Source organism: Pygoscelis adeliae, unplaced genomic scaffold (assembly GCF_000699105.1).
Source record: "Pygoscelis adeliae isolate BGI_AS28 unplaced genomic scaffold, ASM69910v1 Scaffold436, whole genome shotgun sequence".
Classification (NCBI taxonomy): Eukaryota; Metazoa; Chordata; class Aves; order Sphenisciformes; family Spheniscidae; genus Pygoscelis; species Pygoscelis adeliae.
This window is the reverse complement of record NW_008825051.1, coordinates 1151858-1169123: the sequence shown is the minus strand read 5'-3', so window position 1 is coordinate 1169123 and position 17266 is coordinate 1151858. Positions and strand designations below refer to the sequence as shown.

At 41.1% G+C, this 17266-nt stretch overlaps 1 protein-coding gene across 1 annotated transcript in view; it reads left to right on the top strand.

The window, feature by feature from the left end:
- Nucleotides 1–224: 224 nt before the first annotated feature.
- PNPLA7 (patatin-like phospholipase domain containing 7) overlaps nucleotides 225–17266 on the top strand; it is a 129714-nt gene continuing 112672 nt past the window's right edge. Inside the window, exons 1-10 of the mRNA XM_009326364.1 lie at nucleotides 225–276; nucleotides 2816–2881; nucleotides 3328–3415; nucleotides 4052–4134; nucleotides 6875–6963; nucleotides 7351–7491; nucleotides 8879–9038; nucleotides 10099–10179; nucleotides 15278–15406; nucleotides 16801–16881. Coding sequence (XP_009324639.1) covers nucleotides 244–276; nucleotides 2816–2881; nucleotides 3328–3415; nucleotides 4052–4134; nucleotides 6875–6963; nucleotides 7351–7491; nucleotides 8879–9038; nucleotides 10099–10179; nucleotides 15278–15406; nucleotides 16801–16881 — 951 coding nt within the window. The 5' untranslated portion in view covers nucleotides 225–243. The remainder of the gene's footprint in view (nucleotides 277–2815; nucleotides 2882–3327; nucleotides 3416–4051; nucleotides 4135–6874; nucleotides 6964–7350; nucleotides 7492–8878; nucleotides 9039–10098; nucleotides 10180–15277; nucleotides 15407–16800; nucleotides 16882–17266) is intronic.

Sequence of the window (17266 nt, the reverse complement as noted above, 5' to 3'; positions counted from 1 at the left end):
GCTCTTCCTTGAAGACCCGCTGGTTTTTGTTGCTCGACGCGGAGAAAAAGGGACAACGAAGCAAAAAAAAAACCACCCCAGAAATGTTGTTCCCCCTGAATTGCCTTGTCCTGCCGAACTGGAAGAGCAGTCCTGGTACGCGTCGCGTTGCGGAGTTAACAAGACTTCGGAGCAGAGCGCGCGGTCGTCTCGTAACTCGGTCTTGTCTTTTTTCTTATAGTTGCTCCCGCTGTACCTCCAGACATGGATGAAGAAGGCAACAGCACCAGCCTGGAGGTACAGTGTGCTTTGCTGTTATTTTTGGACGTGTCTGTTTCCCTGTTACTTTTTCCAGAAGCTGAAAGCTGCTGTACCTGATTTGATAACGTTTGGGTAATGTCTTTAGACGCAGTGATTTTGCTATGAAAGAACCTTTCCTGGTAAGAGTTTTATCCTTCCAAAAATGTCAAGGTTGGTCCCATTTTTTTACGTGTGCATGTTTTTATTATTATTTTTGATTTTTTTTTTTACTGCAAACCATTCACACTTCACTTCACATTCTAAGCCGTTAGCAGAACGATACGATACTTTTGCTTCAACAGTACGTTTTTAGCCTAAAGATGGAAGAATTGCGGAATTCTCTGGCAGCTAGCTCTTCTTGCATTCGTTCTTAATCATAAATACAAAACTCCTAGTCCAATGAGGCACGTGGTGCTTTCCCTAGAAATGAAAGGCGAGGCCATGGTAGGAAATAGTTCTTCTCAGAACTGAAAAATACATATAACCTACTCGTACGCAGTTAAAAAATGTTTTGTGAAGGTCATCTGTAGTCAGAACGTAGGCTTGTGGACCCGTGTGCTTATGAGCCAGAAGGAAGTCTGATGTTTTGGGCAGTCCTCGTTTTAAGGCCGTGCTTTCGGTGCTGATAAGCGTTTTCCTCCCCTCCCTCGAGGGGGCATATCTCACTGTTTGCCTTTGATTGCAACGCCAAGTTGTTAAACTCTCAGCAGAGCTGCTTGTTCTGTGCTTGGTACTCTGGATGAGCGTGAGCATTGTTTATGTAGCTGTGTCTTTTTGTTAATTACCGTTAATTCTCATTTTCTTAATGAAATTTCAACATCCTTGCAAAAAGCAGGCAAATGCTATTTATGCTAATACATAGCATGTCATTGCTGCATTTTCTGGTGAAGCGAGGGTCTTTTCAGGGCTGTTCCACGTGTGGTTTGTCTCCAGGAATGGTCTGAGGGTGTGTAAGGCACGTGTGAAGTCCTTGAATTTCGGTGCTGGCTGTAGCCCTCCTAAGGGAGGTCCTGCAGGCCTGGGCTGATGGGAGGGCCCTGTAGAACTGATGACTTCACTGTGACCTCATACCTGTCTCCCATGCTGTCATGTAACAATAACTGCTTTACATGTCTCAAGCGTCTGTGCGGTTGCAACCTGTCTGCTTGCTTTCTCTGCTTTTCCGGGAGGACTGTCGGTGCTTGAAGAGATACCCTGCAGAGCGGGGGGGGGGCAATGGCAAATTTTCTCTGGTGTTTGTGAGAAACCTTGCAAGAACCTCTTGGTTTTTCTTGGAGGCCTGAATTTCTTCTTTCCCTCGTTGTTTTTCTGTATCGAGGCGTGAGGGCTCAGTGTGTGCTTGTGTTTTTTAATTCTTTTGCTCAGGAATTTGTTTCTTCTCCTCATGTAGCAGCAACGTCCCTGTCAGTGGGCAGCTACTATTTTTGAAGTTATCTGAGATCATACAGGCCCGGATAGTAGCAGAACTGTATGTGTCTCTGACACTGTCAAGGGGAAATAAATTACGCGACCACGATAGACTTATTCCAAGAAGAACTCGCTGTATTTTACCAGAATGTGTTGTATTTGTTGCTAACAAATTTTCACCTTTTTTTTCCAAATTCTTGTGACTTTCCACTACAATCCCACTAATAATAGTCTGATAATAATAGTGATAGTTAGTTTGACTAATGTTGGGAAGATTAATTGTCAATATGCTGTGTTAAAGCAACCCAAGAAGACAAACTTAAGACAGCAATCTGTTTTGAGTTGACTGGTCAGGCAGGAGTTTTATTTGCGCTGGAACTGGAACGAATTTCACGAGAGAAACTAGTTTGGCGACTCTTGGCGAGTACTTCATTGTCCCCTTGGTGGCAAAGCTAAATTAAGAGGTCATCCAGATCTGGAACTGAGGGCAAAATCTGGGACCAGAACTGTGTGTATGTAGTACTTAAGAGTCGAGTACTTGTAAGGTTCAAGCCTTACAGGAGGACATATCTGTCCTTGTACTCGGTTTGCTTCCTACTTGTTCCTAATATTTGGTTTGCCTTTTTCCCCCGTTCTGGTAAGTTGTGAGCTGACATTTGTGAGACTATTGTAACTGCCAGATTTTTTTCCTGAGTAACAGGAACAGCACAGGTCCCAGGACTGTATACTTGAGGCTGGAGCTTTTTCCCAAGTGCATAATGCTCTTTTTACGGTGAATTTAATCTGCTGTTTTATGACTTATTTTCTCAGTCTCATAAAGTCCTTTACGTCCAATTCTCGTCCTCGTTGCTCTGAATAACATAGAATCATCAAAAAAAGTTATCGCCTCGGTGTTTGACCCTGGCTTAGGACTATTTAGGGATGCGTCGAACTGACACCGACGTAGAACTCCACTAAGGACCCCTCTCCACTGAACGTCTTGTGTTTGCGGAGTGGGCTGTAGTTGACGGACAGATGCTGGAAAATACCATCAAGTCGCGTTATATGTGCCAGGTCAGGCATTGAGGTGTTTTTATGGAGGCTTTTTGCCAGATGTGGGAAACTAATTTCACCTTCCTTTTGGTGCTAGGCTGCGTTACCAGCAGGTGGAACACGAATTCTTCAGTTTGTAGAAGACAGGATACAGACTACTATGGTAATGTATAGCTTTAATCAACTGGATGAAAGATTGTGTGTGCGTAAACGGTGTGTAGCTTCTCGCAAGTTCTCTACTAAGTCACAGTCAATGTCCGAGTGTTTGTTTCTTTGCTGTCGCTGTGCATGAGGCAGGAATTAATTCCTGTTATTGCATCCCACGTGCATTGAGTTGATCTGCTCACAGATCTTTGGGGGGAAAAATGCTGAATATTTTGCATGTGAGCTTATGAAAATGCTGAATATTTTGCATGTGAGCTTATGAGTGAGACCCTGATGTAGTTTAAACTTCTTGCATGCGTGATGTTTTAATTAAAACTTAGGTATTTACGAATGTGCTTGACTTAGCATCTTGCTGAGCTAAGTGTTCTTCAGCCCTCCAAAAAGTACTTAATTTTTCAACTTTAGAAGTTACTAATTTCTTTCCCCCCTAAATTCCTCTCACAGCTGACCGGAATTGCAATTGGAGCTGCAGTCGCATTATTACTTATAGCGATTGTTGTGTTTGTCGTTTACAGAAGAGTGAGACAATCTAGTAAGTACTCAATAACTGTGTATGTTTTAAAAGCAGTTTCCTCAGTTATCTTCAGTATTTCTGTAACAATATGTGGTAGATTCTGTGCCGATTTGTAATAATTGCTTGCTGTGAAGGTAGTGGTTCTTGCAGGAAAACAGCTTTAAAAGGATGAAGAACATGTGTTGATTCACTTACCCAGGTCTGAACACAGAATTCATAACTGTCACGGGCAGGATGCTGGAGGTTTTTATTTCTCTAGTGGATGATAGCCGTAGTATCAGTTGGCATGCAAATAATTTCAACCCTGCTGCGATTTCGCTGCTATAGTAATGAGAAACGGGTGAATTAGAGGTTTCCTCTGTGAGATTAAAATTACCTGATCCTTGTATCTGTTTAGAGAGCCTTTTTATCTCCTTCAGTGATTAGGTAGAGCCTCAAGCCAGCTCTTCCTGGTCTGGCGTGGTTAACCGGAGTTGGATGATGAGGTATCTTGTGTTGGTTTAAATTTCAAACGCTGGCCACAAGAGCTTGCTGCTTAGTTAGACAGGAGCCACAGCTGTTATGGAGGTAGCAAAATTGAGAGCCTGCGCTCAGTTTTGTTTCCCTTAGCATAGAGCTGCAGATGGTCTCTGATGCGATGCTTCTCTTTCTCAGAACAACTTCAGCCACATGTGCCTCAGTACAGATTTCGCAAGCGAGACAAAGTGATGTTCTACGGGCGGAAGATCATGAGAAAGGTAAGCGCATCTGGCACGGTGGGAGGGAAGTAAAGATTAAAATCCAGTTTGGGAGGTGTTGTAAACTTTGAAGTACTTCAACTCGCTTAGCCTGGCCCAGGGCCTTCAACCTATAAAATTTCACTGGAATTTTGGGGATGTTTCAGAGCTCCTGGAATTCTGCCTGAATTGCTGATGGAACAGCAATAGCTGCTCTTTCTGGCCAAACCTTACATCTTTCAAGAATATTTGCGGACACTGAGGATAGGGATAAATCTATCTCCGCTATGGAGTTAATGTTTTTTATGTATCTATAGTAATCTGTCTTTCTCAGTATTTAGGAGTATATTCAAGATATTCAGTGCCTCGGGATTGTCCCTTTCAGATAATGACTTCCAGTACTGCCATTACGTTCAAAGCTGACACCTTCTTTCCCGTGTGAGTCTATCTGTGGAGCAGATACTCAGATCTACCTTTCTGCAGTCTACCTGTGAAGAGCGCTAAGCACTTCAGCATATGAGCCCTTGTTTTCTTGTTATGAATTGCAAGTAGGACTTGTCATTAGAGGCTGTTCAAGAGGGGTTTGTCCCAAGATTGACCTCTTTGCCTTGGATCGTCCCAAGGAATACCACCTGTGCGCTCAGGTTCCTGTCCCGATGTTGTTGCTGTCTTATTATTCTGAAAGGTTTCCTCAAGAATTTTCCATCAGTCAGGAATGTGTTTCTGCATAAGTTGGTTAAATCCTTCAAGTCTGTGGCTGCCTGTTTGATATTTAGTTCTGTTTTTTGTTTGTTTGTTTTTTACTTTTGTCTTTGCAAGTGGCTTTTCTTGGGAAATTGCAACAAGAAGGCTTGAGGAAATCTGAAGACAGGCATTTCCTTTAATGGATTAGGTTAATCTTAGTAGGCACGCTAGGTGTTCACCACTGATTGCCTGGATTTCATTTAACTGAGGAGATTAATCTTCCTGTCTTTCTCCTCAAAATACATGCTTCCCTTGAAGCTACTTAGCATATGCGGAATGTGAGATTCATTTTTTTTCTTATTGACCGTGGTCAAAAGAACTCCTCTTTTCAGAGGTGTCGTGAGTGGCTATGTCAGTGCAGAGATTCTGTGTGTGGTTTTGTTACAAGCTTGTGCAATAGGTCCTGGAGGTCGAGGTGACTTCCTTACTCAACACTTCTCGTGCCAAAATCTATGTAGCAACTTCTTGGAACTCCATGCGCAGTTTTAGTATGTATGATGCTGTTGATAAAGCCTGACTCTGGAAAGCTGCCTCTAACTTAGGTGGGGACTCTGACCCCTTTTCAGAGTAGCAAATGGTTATTGCCTGCTTGTATCCGTAGATACAAATGGTTGGTGAATGAAAAAGCTGTTTAATTCTGCTCCCTGCCCACTGTCGGGTGGAGTCAGAGCCAGGGTGCGGGTCCAGTGGACTCTCCAACCCAGGGGAGCTGCGAGGCAGGATTGGGCCTGGCCCCTTCTGGGACCATAGGCAGAGTGTGGGGTATCCTAGCTGTGCCCTATGGGATAACCTGCTCGAGTCCAGGTGCGCACTCACATGCTAGGGCACTTAAAAACAACTTCAAATTTAGAATGTAGAAAAAATAAGGTACAGGTGAGTAACCTTGCTTTGTTAGTCACTGCTTGTTGAGGAACTTGTTGTTGCTTGTTGAGTTCACCCTTGTGAACTGCAGCCTTCTGCCTCACACGCTGCTAAACTTCATTGAGGTGAATTCAAATACTTGGACACTGAGCTGTTTTTAATATTTGGTTCTGGGTCTGTGGGTCATTGTGGAGGGAGGAGATCACTCCTTGAACGTTGCTTTTGCATTGCACATCAGGCTTCACGTAGAACTTGGTCAAAAAAGCCCCCAGTGAAAATAAATTGTGTGTGTTGCCAGCAACTTCTTAATTTTAATATTCTTTAATGCAGTTGTTTGTATGTAATGCACATAAGTAAAGAATGCTTAGAATTCCACATGGTAAAATCATTTCAGGTAGTTTTTCGTTTGGGGTTTAGACCTTGCTTTTTGCCTTTATTCCTGAATAAGACATAGAATATTACAAACTAACTGCTGTTGATTGTACTTCATGAATTTTTGATAAAATACCAAGATTTTACTTTCTAAAAAAAACCAAAAAAAGTGAGCCTCCAAACTAATTAAAGATTAGGGTTTTTTTTTGTGAGAGAAACTTTCTCCTGGCATTGAAGTCCCCGAGAAATGGACAGAGAGCTAGTAGTGTTTTGAAAGTCACGAATGAGGTTTTTTCTCCTAGGTCTTGCAGTTGTTGCATTTCTCCAGAAGGTGGCACTTAGTAACTGTTAAAAACAAGTACAAGCCGTGCTGCATCTCTCCGTTGCTGTTTGTCACCAGCTCAAAAAGGAACCAGGCCCTAGTCCGTCAGCATCACAGACTGCCGCAGGAGTACTGGAGCTTTAAATGTTACTTCTCTGCCTGATGCTGAGTGTTCCTGAGCGAGAACTGTATAGCTAAGGGGTTATTTCCCCTCTACCATCCATTACCACTGTAGTAGTTGCTTATTAAAATCAAAGTATACTCCACTTGCTTTCTAGAAAGAAAGTGATCCTGGAGTAGGTGTTGTTCCAGTCCTCCAAGGTCTTATGAGTGCTTCACTCTGCTCATGTTCTACTGATAGATAAGTTGGAGCCTTTGCAGGGTTGGAACTAGTGGGTTGGGGGTTTTTTTGGTTTGTTTTGGTTTTTAGTAAATGTTTTTGTTTTCATTATTTCCTTCTAGGTTACAACTCTTCCAAACTCTCTGGTTGGGAACACTGTGCCTCGTCAAAGGATGCGGAAGCGGGCAAAAGTTTTATCTTTGGCTAAAAGGTACTTGGGCTTTTGGGAAGGGGAAGATTCACACCGTGGAGGCTGGTTTTGTGTGTTGTTTTGGTGGTGGTGTGGAACCTGTCCCTAGCATAGCGCTCTTCCATAGCTGCTGTTTTTTCACAGTCCTGTCAGCTGTGCGTCGGCCTTGCGTTTTGCTGGGAAGTTTGCTGAAATGGAGTGGTTCCTGCACACAGCCCTCTCTCTAGTTTTGCTGAAGAAAGGCAGGAAACGAGCAGTTGGAGGGTGGAACGCTGCTGTTCTATCTGCTTGATAATGTGTAACTTGGCGTGGTGTGCGTTCAGTATTGCAGTCAGCCTGTGGTGTCAGCCATCCTTAAGGCCAACGAGGAGATTTCCTGAATGTTCTGACTTGTCTTTTCCTTTGTAGGATTCTGCGTATTAAGAAGGAGTGTCCAACTCTACAGCCGAAAGAACCACCTCCCTCTTTGCTAGAGGCAGATCTGACTGAATTTGATGTAAAGAATTCCCATTTGCCATCGGAAGTCCTATACATGCTTAAAAATGTTAGGTAATGTTAAATGGAAAGATAAGTTTGGATTTTGGTTTTGGCGGATGTTCAAGTGATCTAAATATTTGGCAGTTCATGTCAAGTCTTAAATGTTATCACTGCATGGTCAGAGTCTTTAAGCAGTTGACTGGAAGTTCATCTGAGCATGAGGAAAGAATAAACGACTTCTAATTTTCTAGAAACATTAAGAAAATAGTTGAGTGTGTTTAAAAAAAAAAAAAAAAGGATGTAGATTAGTGGCCTAAATTTGGGGATAATGATAATAAAGCTTTTCTAATATGAACAGATTTCTGTTAGTACATTTTTAAAATTCCCTTTAGACTATATCAGACAAGTTTTTGGTACAGAAAGGCATCATAATTGGTAAATGTTAACTGGATACCATATTGACAACTCTCTAAACTGCAGAATCTTTTATTTCTCTGGCTAAAAAGGTTGTTGCAAACAGAACCAAAGTCAACTTAATCCCCACAGCTCTTTGGTGGGTTGAGAGGAAAGGATGGTCTTTGTGCCCGTTCAGTCAAGTGTTTATATTGCTGACACAGCAAAGAGGATGAGATCTTCAGAACTGTAATACTGGTTTTGTTTGTGTATGTTCATTTTTCTCCCAATTATGACACAATTTAGTCCTGAAGGTCATACATACTGTAATAAACCTGCGATTTAAATAATCTAAACTTTCTACTGCGGAATTACAATCTCCTATGGCTAATTGAAGTTGCAGTAGAATTTGATTGATTGATCCTGTTAAATATGAGCTATTGGAGCTGTATGAAGGGCCCTTCCGGTGCTGTGCACCGAATGATCAGGTTTAGACAGTATTTCTGTCTGACTGACTAGTTTCAGTATTGCAGGAGTCCAGTTGCGTGTTACCTGCAGGAGGTGGAATATTCCAAACTTCCAAGTACGTGCAGATGACAGGAGTTTTTCCCTTTGTATTCAGTATTTCTCATGTGTTCTGGTTACGTGGACAGGGTAGCTGATTGAAAAGGGAAAGTGCCATAGAATAACTTTTCTCATGCAGCGTGTGAATCTTGCAGGTTTTTATATTTCTTCCCCTTCAAAAGCCATGCTGGTGTTTGCTTGAGGAAGACTGGATATACTTCCTTCTGAGCCTGCTGCTATTGCTCGGAGTGCTACTCAAAAAGGAACTCCAGTATTTACAGTTCTCAGCGTTTCGCAGTGCTCTTGCACTTCTTCCTTGGGGAGCTCTGCTCCGTCTGCCATGCTGTTAAACTGCCATGCAACAACTGCCTCTGGGGTTCCTCTGCTACTCGTGCCTCGGGGCTTTGCTAATTTAGGAAAGATTTTCCAAAGGCAGTGACGATTTTAGGTTTCCCTTTGCAGAAAAGGGAAAAAGGCTAATACCTCATTTTCTTTCCTGCAGGGTCCTTGGCCACTTTGAGAAACCTCTTTTCCTGGAACTGTGCAAGCACATGTTTTTTGTGCAATTGCATGAAGGTGAATACATCTTTCGTCCTGGGCAGCTGGATAACAGCATCTACGTTGTGCAGGATGGCAAGCTGGAAGTTTGCATTCAAGAAAGTGTAAGAATAAACTGATCCATGGTTCTCGAGATCGATCTGTGGCATAGCATATAGGTTGGCATGCATCATTAAGTATTGATTAAGCTTAGACATTTGAATGGCGGTGATTTAGAAAGGATTACTTCCAACCCTTCAGGGCCATGATATTTATAAAGATCAAGGTTTTGAGCTGTCGTCCCCCGTGTCTTAGATAAGGGAGTGAAACACAATGCTGATCAGCATTCTGACACGTCCTCACATACTCTTGTTGCATAGTTACTGAGGGAGGACAGGGTGCAAGACTGGCTTTGCATAGCGTTGGAAACATTCTCCTTTTGGATGGTAGTTATATAAAATAGGTGTACAGATCAGGAGAGACCAAGTACGCTTTACTCCATAATATTTTAGCGTGGTAGTTAGCAGATTTGCCTCGGAGGAAGATTCAGATTCACTTTTGGGTAGACAGGGAAAAGAAATGATGGCTTGTGTTATAGGTGAGTCTTAAAATGTTGACTGCTAGCCCTTGCGATCCCTTCTGCCAATTTAGATTTTTATTTTTTTTCCTTCTTCCCGACTGAACTTTGAGTTTAGCTTTGCATGTGAACAGTTTTCTGATGGCTGAAAATGCAGCCGTTTTGTGTTTGTATGTTATCCCAAATTTGCTGATTTCTGTATATTTTTGTATTCTGCCGTTCTTTGTTTTGTACTACCTCTTGACATGTAACCCCTCGATAAAGGGAGCTAATTCTGTCTCAGAGTGAAGGAAACTTTTTTTTTTTTCCCCCTAGTTGGTACATAGCAAAGGCAAGCAGGTCACGTCTGCCCCTAGACAAAACTGACTTTCAGTTTCTTTTAATTTATCACTTTTAGAATGGCAGTTTCAAACTTTGGCGGTTTGAATTAGCACATTTCCATCAGAGCAGAGGGAAAACAAGCATCCAAGTTATAATGGGGCACCATTTCTGTTAGGGCTGTTCAGAGTATCTGGGAGAATGACAGCAAGTTAAGCTTTCTGAAATGCTCCATATGTGCCAAATATGCAACTGTGAGCCTGCAGTAGTCTTCTATCCTACACTTGCAGGATGGAACAGAAGTGGTTGTTAAGGAGGTGCTGGCAGGAGACAGCGTCCACAGCCTTCTCAGCATTCTCGACGTTATCACGGTAAGTTCTTGAACGTGCAGGTTTTCTGCAGTGCTGCTTTATGCCACAGAGCCTGTGGGGGAAATAGACTTTGAATATTGCTAGGAAAGAATCAGAATGGAACATGTTTCTCTGACCAATTCTTTTCCTCTTCCCAGGCCTTCACAGCTGTAAACTTAGCTGTGCGGTGTGTAAGTTGGTTGTGAAACATGTATGCTTGACAATGTAACACTGGCTATTTCTGATAAGCAGTAGGATTTGAATTACTCTTTTATGGCTGGAAAAGTGAGGTATGGTTTGATTTGCTCAAGGTCACAAAGCAGTCAGGAGGAGGACCAGGTTGAGGCCCAGAAGTCCAGGCTTTCACACTGTTTGATTTGTTACTTGCTAAATTTATTTTTATTTAGTCTAATGAAAATAAATCTGACAGTTGTTATCATTGTAATTATACTGTGAAACCAGTTGATGGATCTAATTTTTTCCTAATATGTTAATGTTGCTGGTGACCGTCTGAAGGTTGTGCTCTTTGGCAGGCAACAAGATGAGCTAAATGCTGGCTGGTCATATTTATTGCACAAATTAGTGGTGTGGATTTTGTTTCAGTTGGAATTACAATGATGGTTTTGCTGAAATTGTCACAGTGCACCTATTTAGGAATACCTAAATTGAAGGTGGTGAATTCGTCATCTTCGATAATACGCAAGTACCTGAAGTGCTTACTTGAAGGATTTTGATAGTTGAGAGGATGAAGGTAATCTAGTCAGTAAGTTGTTCGTATTTGACCTTGTATCATGTTTCTCTTGTGCTTGGTTGTCATTAAAAGGTACTGTTTTAATGATTCTGTAAAGTGTTCTTTATCACTTTCAGATGCAAGCATATATCTATATATATAATTTCCATAAAACCTATCGAAAGCGATAATTTTTAAGCTTGGTCCCGTTTTGTTCTGTAGAAAGTAGTGGCACGTGAATAATTTGGACTGTACAAGTCTAGTTCTTGCTGTCAAATCCATATTAATAGCTGATTTAGAGGTATTTTTGCCCTTGTTACTTCCACCAGTACATTTTCTTAATATTCTAAAGAGCAGGACCATCATATAGGAACATGAATACTAGTCATGTTCTCTTCCTATATTCTTTTTGAATAAACAAGAAGAAATCCTTCTTGTATAACAGTGGTTTCTGGTTTTGTTTTTTTTTTTTTAAAGGGTGGTTGCCATTCGTTTTGTGTTGTGTGTTTTTTGGTTTTTTTTAATTCTCATTCTCTTTTTTTTTTCTCTTTCTCATTAGTTATACCACTGGTAAATCAGAAAATAAAAATTATTGAAAGTGTGTTGAAAGAGTTATTAGTGTGCAGAAGAGTGTATAACCAAAAACCTTGCAAATTTTTTTTGCTGAAGTAACTTGTTCTCATTTATTTTTTTACAACTCTCTCTTCTCCCTGTTTCCCAGCTCTGTGAACTCGTTGTTTTATTTCTGTTTTCCTCTCTCTTATGCTCCTTGCTGACTTCAGGTATAGGAGTAGCATGAAAACGGGCAAGGAGGGAGAAAGTAGCATTGATCAAAATAGAGGAAACTTCTCAGTGGCATTCCAAATTAGCAAACGAATCTTAGAACTTCCTGCAGATACCATAACCTTAATTTTTACTGTACCACCAAACACAGGGATCTGACATGAAGAAAGAATGTATTCAGAGAGGATTTGAGTTGTCTGAGCTGAATTTGTGATTCCTTTGACTGATTTTGTAACACATGACGTCAGGCTGGTTCCCCACTTGGTTGAGAGATGTGCAAGAAAATTGAAGTTGCCGCAAGAAGTGGCGACCTCTTGTTGGATCTAAAAGAAAGGTCACGCAAGAGGTACTTTTCTAATTTAATGTTCCAATTTTTTAAATTGAAAAGTCCCCTTAGATCTACTAAAAACAAAGATACCAGCTGTGACATAAGAGACTTGTTCTGTATTTCACCTATTCTGAGAACAGGTAAGTGCTGCTTTCTCAAAACCGGACGGAGAAATTGGAGGCTTTGAATCCAGGCAGATGCTAGCCCTTTCCTGGTATTTTGGAACGATTCTGTGTTGTAGTTAAGCTGACTCTGAACTGATACTGCCTCAAATACTAAAGAAGTCTCTGAACTGAACATTGGTGATGCGCGTGCGAGTGTTTTCAGAAGCTGATGCTGAGTGCTCACTCTACCCCTATGTGCAGTCAGGTCTGTTTCCTGAGTGGTGAATTTTCATTCAGAGTTAAACGGGACAAATAGAGACGGCGTTTGATGCTGATTGCTGGAGCTTTGGGTTTTACTCTTCCTTTGTCCTCCATGTGGAGATGGTATTTGGAAAACTGTGAGGAGGTGGCATAGTTGGAATGAAAAAGAAGAGACTGGGAGGAATATTGAATAATTGCCAGTGACTGAGGGGAAAAAAAAGAAAGTCTGAGGGTTAAAAGAAGCTGAAAAAGCACTTGGATAAAGGTGAGCCTGCAGGGCTCAAGGCTGTTTAAATGACAGTGGACAAGACAGATGAGGTTATAAAGAAGCAATTGATTGCTGCAAGAACTTTGGGTTGCAGCAGTGTCGGTGTAGTGTGGAGGAAGATGAAATCCAAGCAGTGGGAATAGAGAGAATATGCCAGGTTTTTGGGTACAAAAAGGAGTTACCACTCCAAGTGCGAGAATGTAAGGCACCTGTGTCTCTTGTAGCAGATTTCTTAACAAATTCATTTGGATTTGGCCATTGGCTGTCATCTGGATTCAGCTACTACTTTAGCTGTGACATTTGTCACCTACAATATTTAATTACTCCACAGCTCTTAGAGCAAGACAGAAGTAAATAGTTATCCGTGTTGAGAACAAAGTTCTCTGTTGAAAAACCCCTAGTTCACTACTGATTATATCTTAACTGTTCCTTGTGACCTCAGTGTGTGATTGTAAAATATTGTAATTCAAACGTGGCATTCTCCGCGTGCGGCTGATTACATTATATTTGAGAGAACTGACAATTACGGGAGCATTTCCTTTTTGCGTTCCTCTGACAGCTTTTAGCATGTTCCAGACCAGTTAGACATGGTGGTTGGCCCTTTCAACAGCAGGCTGCTCTCATGGAGGGCTTTCGAAAAGGAAAAATTATACGCTGAAAAACTGGAGGGTTAGGCTGTTCTTTGGAGAAAAAGGCTGCTGCATCATTACCTGTTGTTATCCTTAAACTGGTTTTCTGAGAGACTGTCAGCATTGGTCTATCCTCAAACAAGCACTGTTCAGAAAAAATACCAAACACTTTACTGGGTAGAACGTAGGCCATATAAATGTGATACACGGTGCTTATTTTGCCCTTTTGAATAGCTATTATGGAACACACTTAAACTTAGTGTGTTATCGCTTATCCTTTGTCCAGCAACTACAGGTTTAATAGATTTCTTTAGTTTTTCATTATGTATTGGGTATAGAAGTTGGTAGGAAATACAGTTGATGGTAAGTATAGTGATGTATGTACTTATTCTCTGACTATATACATTTTCTTTTACATTTGAGTATAAGCAGAATTCCAAACTACTTCTTTGTCTGAAGCCAGGCTTTAAACTGGCCTGTAAAAGAGGAATGTTGCATTTATTTTTGGTACAGTAAAAGGCACAGAAATGTAATTTGTTAATTTCTTTACTTAATGAAAAGAAACTCAGGAAAACTGAGGATGCCTGGTAGCTTTGCACTGTAGGTCAAAGAGATGTTTAAAATTTCAAATCCCTCAGGAACTTGAAAATCAAAGCTATTAATATCATCCCCAGATTTTATAAAAAGGTCAGCTGAAGTTGGTGTAATTAAGAAATTGGTTCCAATTAATTTAATTTAATTTTAGAATCTGTTTCATCGTGACTTCCAGACCAGCAAGGCAGGCAGAGCTGTAGCTTTATTTTCCAGAGCGGTGATAGCTGTACAGAATGTATCTTGTTTGGTTTTGCTGTGTTCTTTAGGCAGAAGTTCTTTTGCAGTGATTGTTTTTAGTTGTCTGATGCTCTGGAAGACTTGCAGGTTTTCCTGTTTGTAATCAGCGTTTAGCATCTGTGTGTTCAGTGTTTGGAAAAATTTGCTTTCTGCTGCTCAGGAGGAATGAAAGCTTCAGAAGCTGAAAGGTGACTGTGTTAAAGTAGAAACTCCATTTCTTCCTTAGCTCCTGCTCCATACCACAAAAGGACTCCTTTTATCTTAAAAATATTGGATAAATCAGTGTTTCATGTATTAGTAAATGAATTCATGACTTACAGTTATTCTTTTCAGCATTTACTCATGGGGTAGAAGGGGTATTGTCTGGAGTTTTTTATCCAAGTGTTTGGCCGTAGATTTTTGTTACAATCTGTTTTGGTTCAAGGGGGAAAATCCTACACCAGAGGCTTGCCTTCCAGTGTAAAAATCTCTGTATTCTACCCACTTACAGTTTTACCTTTCATTGGTTTGTTAATTCTCCATCTGTTCTTTGAGCAACTCGGGATGGTCTGGGCCCAGTTTATCTCAAGTAAAGAGAAGCTGTTTGGCTTTGTCGTTTGGAATATTTCATATATATATATATATATGAATGTATATGGAGATACATATATATCTCTCTCTCTTAGAACACAAGAAGCCTGCCTGGTTTTTGTCTTATTCCATTATGTATGTAATTACTATACGATTTTGTTATATTTTTTGCTGATTGTGTGAGTCTATGATTGTTATTGCAGCAAATAGCTTGGTCGTCAGTACAGATAATAAAATCAACAAAACCTCTTTTCTCTGCAGTCTCGAATAGCTGGAAGTTGAAATACTTCTGAAGCCTGGCTTTCTCTGTAATAAAACTGTAACAGAGTTGACGGACTAGCCAGTTCCCCCTAACCTGATACACCTTCTTGTAGCTCTTATTTCTTTACCTCTGTCTCTGTTTAATGCTAGTGAAATTGCTGGTGTGAGTTCACCTGACCATGCTGCCCTCATTACACCACCTGTAGGTCATGGAGCGTAAGTTCAAGGCTTTTTGTGGTCAGATGGTGTCTGTCAAGCATATACAATATCAAAGCAGAAATTTGGGAAGCGATTGGGAAGAATTGGGTCAGATAATTGGTGGATTAACCTTGTGTCTCTGAAACTTTCTATTAGGGTCACCCGGCTCCTTATAAAACGGTCTCAGCCCGAGCAGCCATTCCGTCCACTATATTGCGACTTCCAGCAAGTGCCTTTCAAGATGTCTTCCAGAAATATCCTGAAACTCTTGTTAGAGTGGTACAGGTAAGCTTCGCTGTTAAGTAGAATTGGGGGGGCAGGGGGGGGAATCACTTTAATTTCAAAGTTACAAGGAAGACATTCTGAAGTTCGGCAAGCTCATCATCCTTTTGCAGATGTGGAACTGTTCAGCATAGCTTCTTTTCAAGATTTGGACTAGTTCTGCTATTCCTCTCACTCTTAGAGCCCTAGACTTAATGATCTCAGCATTAATCATCTACAGGAAGAAATAATTCATATATATACACACACACACACACACATTGAATCAGTTTCTGCATGTGATAGTGTCTCGAATCAGCCTGACCTGCACTGTAAGCTCATTGGTCCTGGTGGAGTAAAATGTGCTGATGTGGGCTCTGCATTATGGTTATTCACCAACAAGGCTTCAAAATGGCTCTGAATATGGAAAAGACTGTCGCATATTCTGAAAAAGGACTGATGTAACCTCAGAAGCAGTTTGTTGAGGGATGATGCTTTGTAAAATTCACAAAATTCAGACTGACATGTGAATTTCCACTTCAGAAGCAATTGTCAGCACCTGAGGAAAGAGCTGTGCTTTGTACTAGTTTTAAGTTCACCTCCCCTTGCTTTGCAGGAGCTTAGACAGTTTTCAGGTGAGCACTGCAAATATGTTTTGTACATCCTGCAAGTGGAAGCTAGTGCAGGGACTGCTGTACTAATGATTTCCATTTGGAGAGCTTGCCAAGTGGCGCGTTGTCCCACAGGTGTAACAGTCAAATGGGTGCACGTGACCTGATCAGTCATGCTGGTCTGTCCTTCTGTTTTACTGTCGCTTCTAAATCTTTTTGTCCTTGCAAACTGTTCTGGTATCTGGATGATTTATGACTGACACATGAACCTCCTTATACTGATGGTTGAGGGGAACAGATCATTATACCAATTTAATTTGCTCTGAGAGCTGATACAAAAAAGAGGATGGCTAAAGAGTGGGAATAAGCTGCCAGGGCAGAGGAAGGTCAGGTGGCAGTGATGTCTTATGCTAGTTTAGAGTGTTTGTAGAGCAGTAGCACAGGCTCTGTATGGGGAAAGCTGAAATAATTTTTTTTAATGAGGGGGGGCAAAAATGGAGGCAAATGCATTTATTTCAAGGCATGTTTATTATTAACGTTTACAGAAAGCAAAAGGCATTATTTGGTGTTTGGAAATAAGGCTTTGGATTCTTGTGCCATTGAATGATTATGAAGTCTTTGGTAAATCGCTTGGATCTATCTTTGCCACAATTTATCAACTGCTAAAAAGGAATTTCAGCTTAGGGTACAGTCTGTATTTTATAACGTGCCTTCAGGTACTCTGGTACATAACTGTATCTAAATGCAAGAACGAGTGTGGGAGAATACTAAATCCATTCCTGTTGCTTCTTGATTTCCCATTTCTAGATCATCATGGTAAGGCTGCAGAGAGTGACGTTCCTCGCTTTGCACAACTACCTTGGTCTGACTACTGAGCTCTTCAATTGTGTAAGTTTGGGGTACATTTTGTCTGCTCTTACTATCCAGCCTGTCTGTGACTCAGCACAGAGAGGTTTTCCTTTTTTCAGAAGATAAATGTTACATATTAATTTAATAATGACAGTACTTGAGAAGTAAGGTACTTGCTATAACCAGCCCATAAAATCTAGCCTATGCTGATGCCTGGGGAATTGGGGGGAAGGGGACAAGCTTAAATTTCAAAAGTTTGAAGAAGTGCATCACTTCAGACTGGTGTATGTGCATCGCTTTTCACGTACATCAGTATGTTTCAGCAAGTCCTGATGTGTTAATGATACTGAGTCACTTCTACCTATAACAGTTTGAAGGATGACGTACCCTTGGTAGAAGAGGATCAGGTCAGGGAATACTTAAG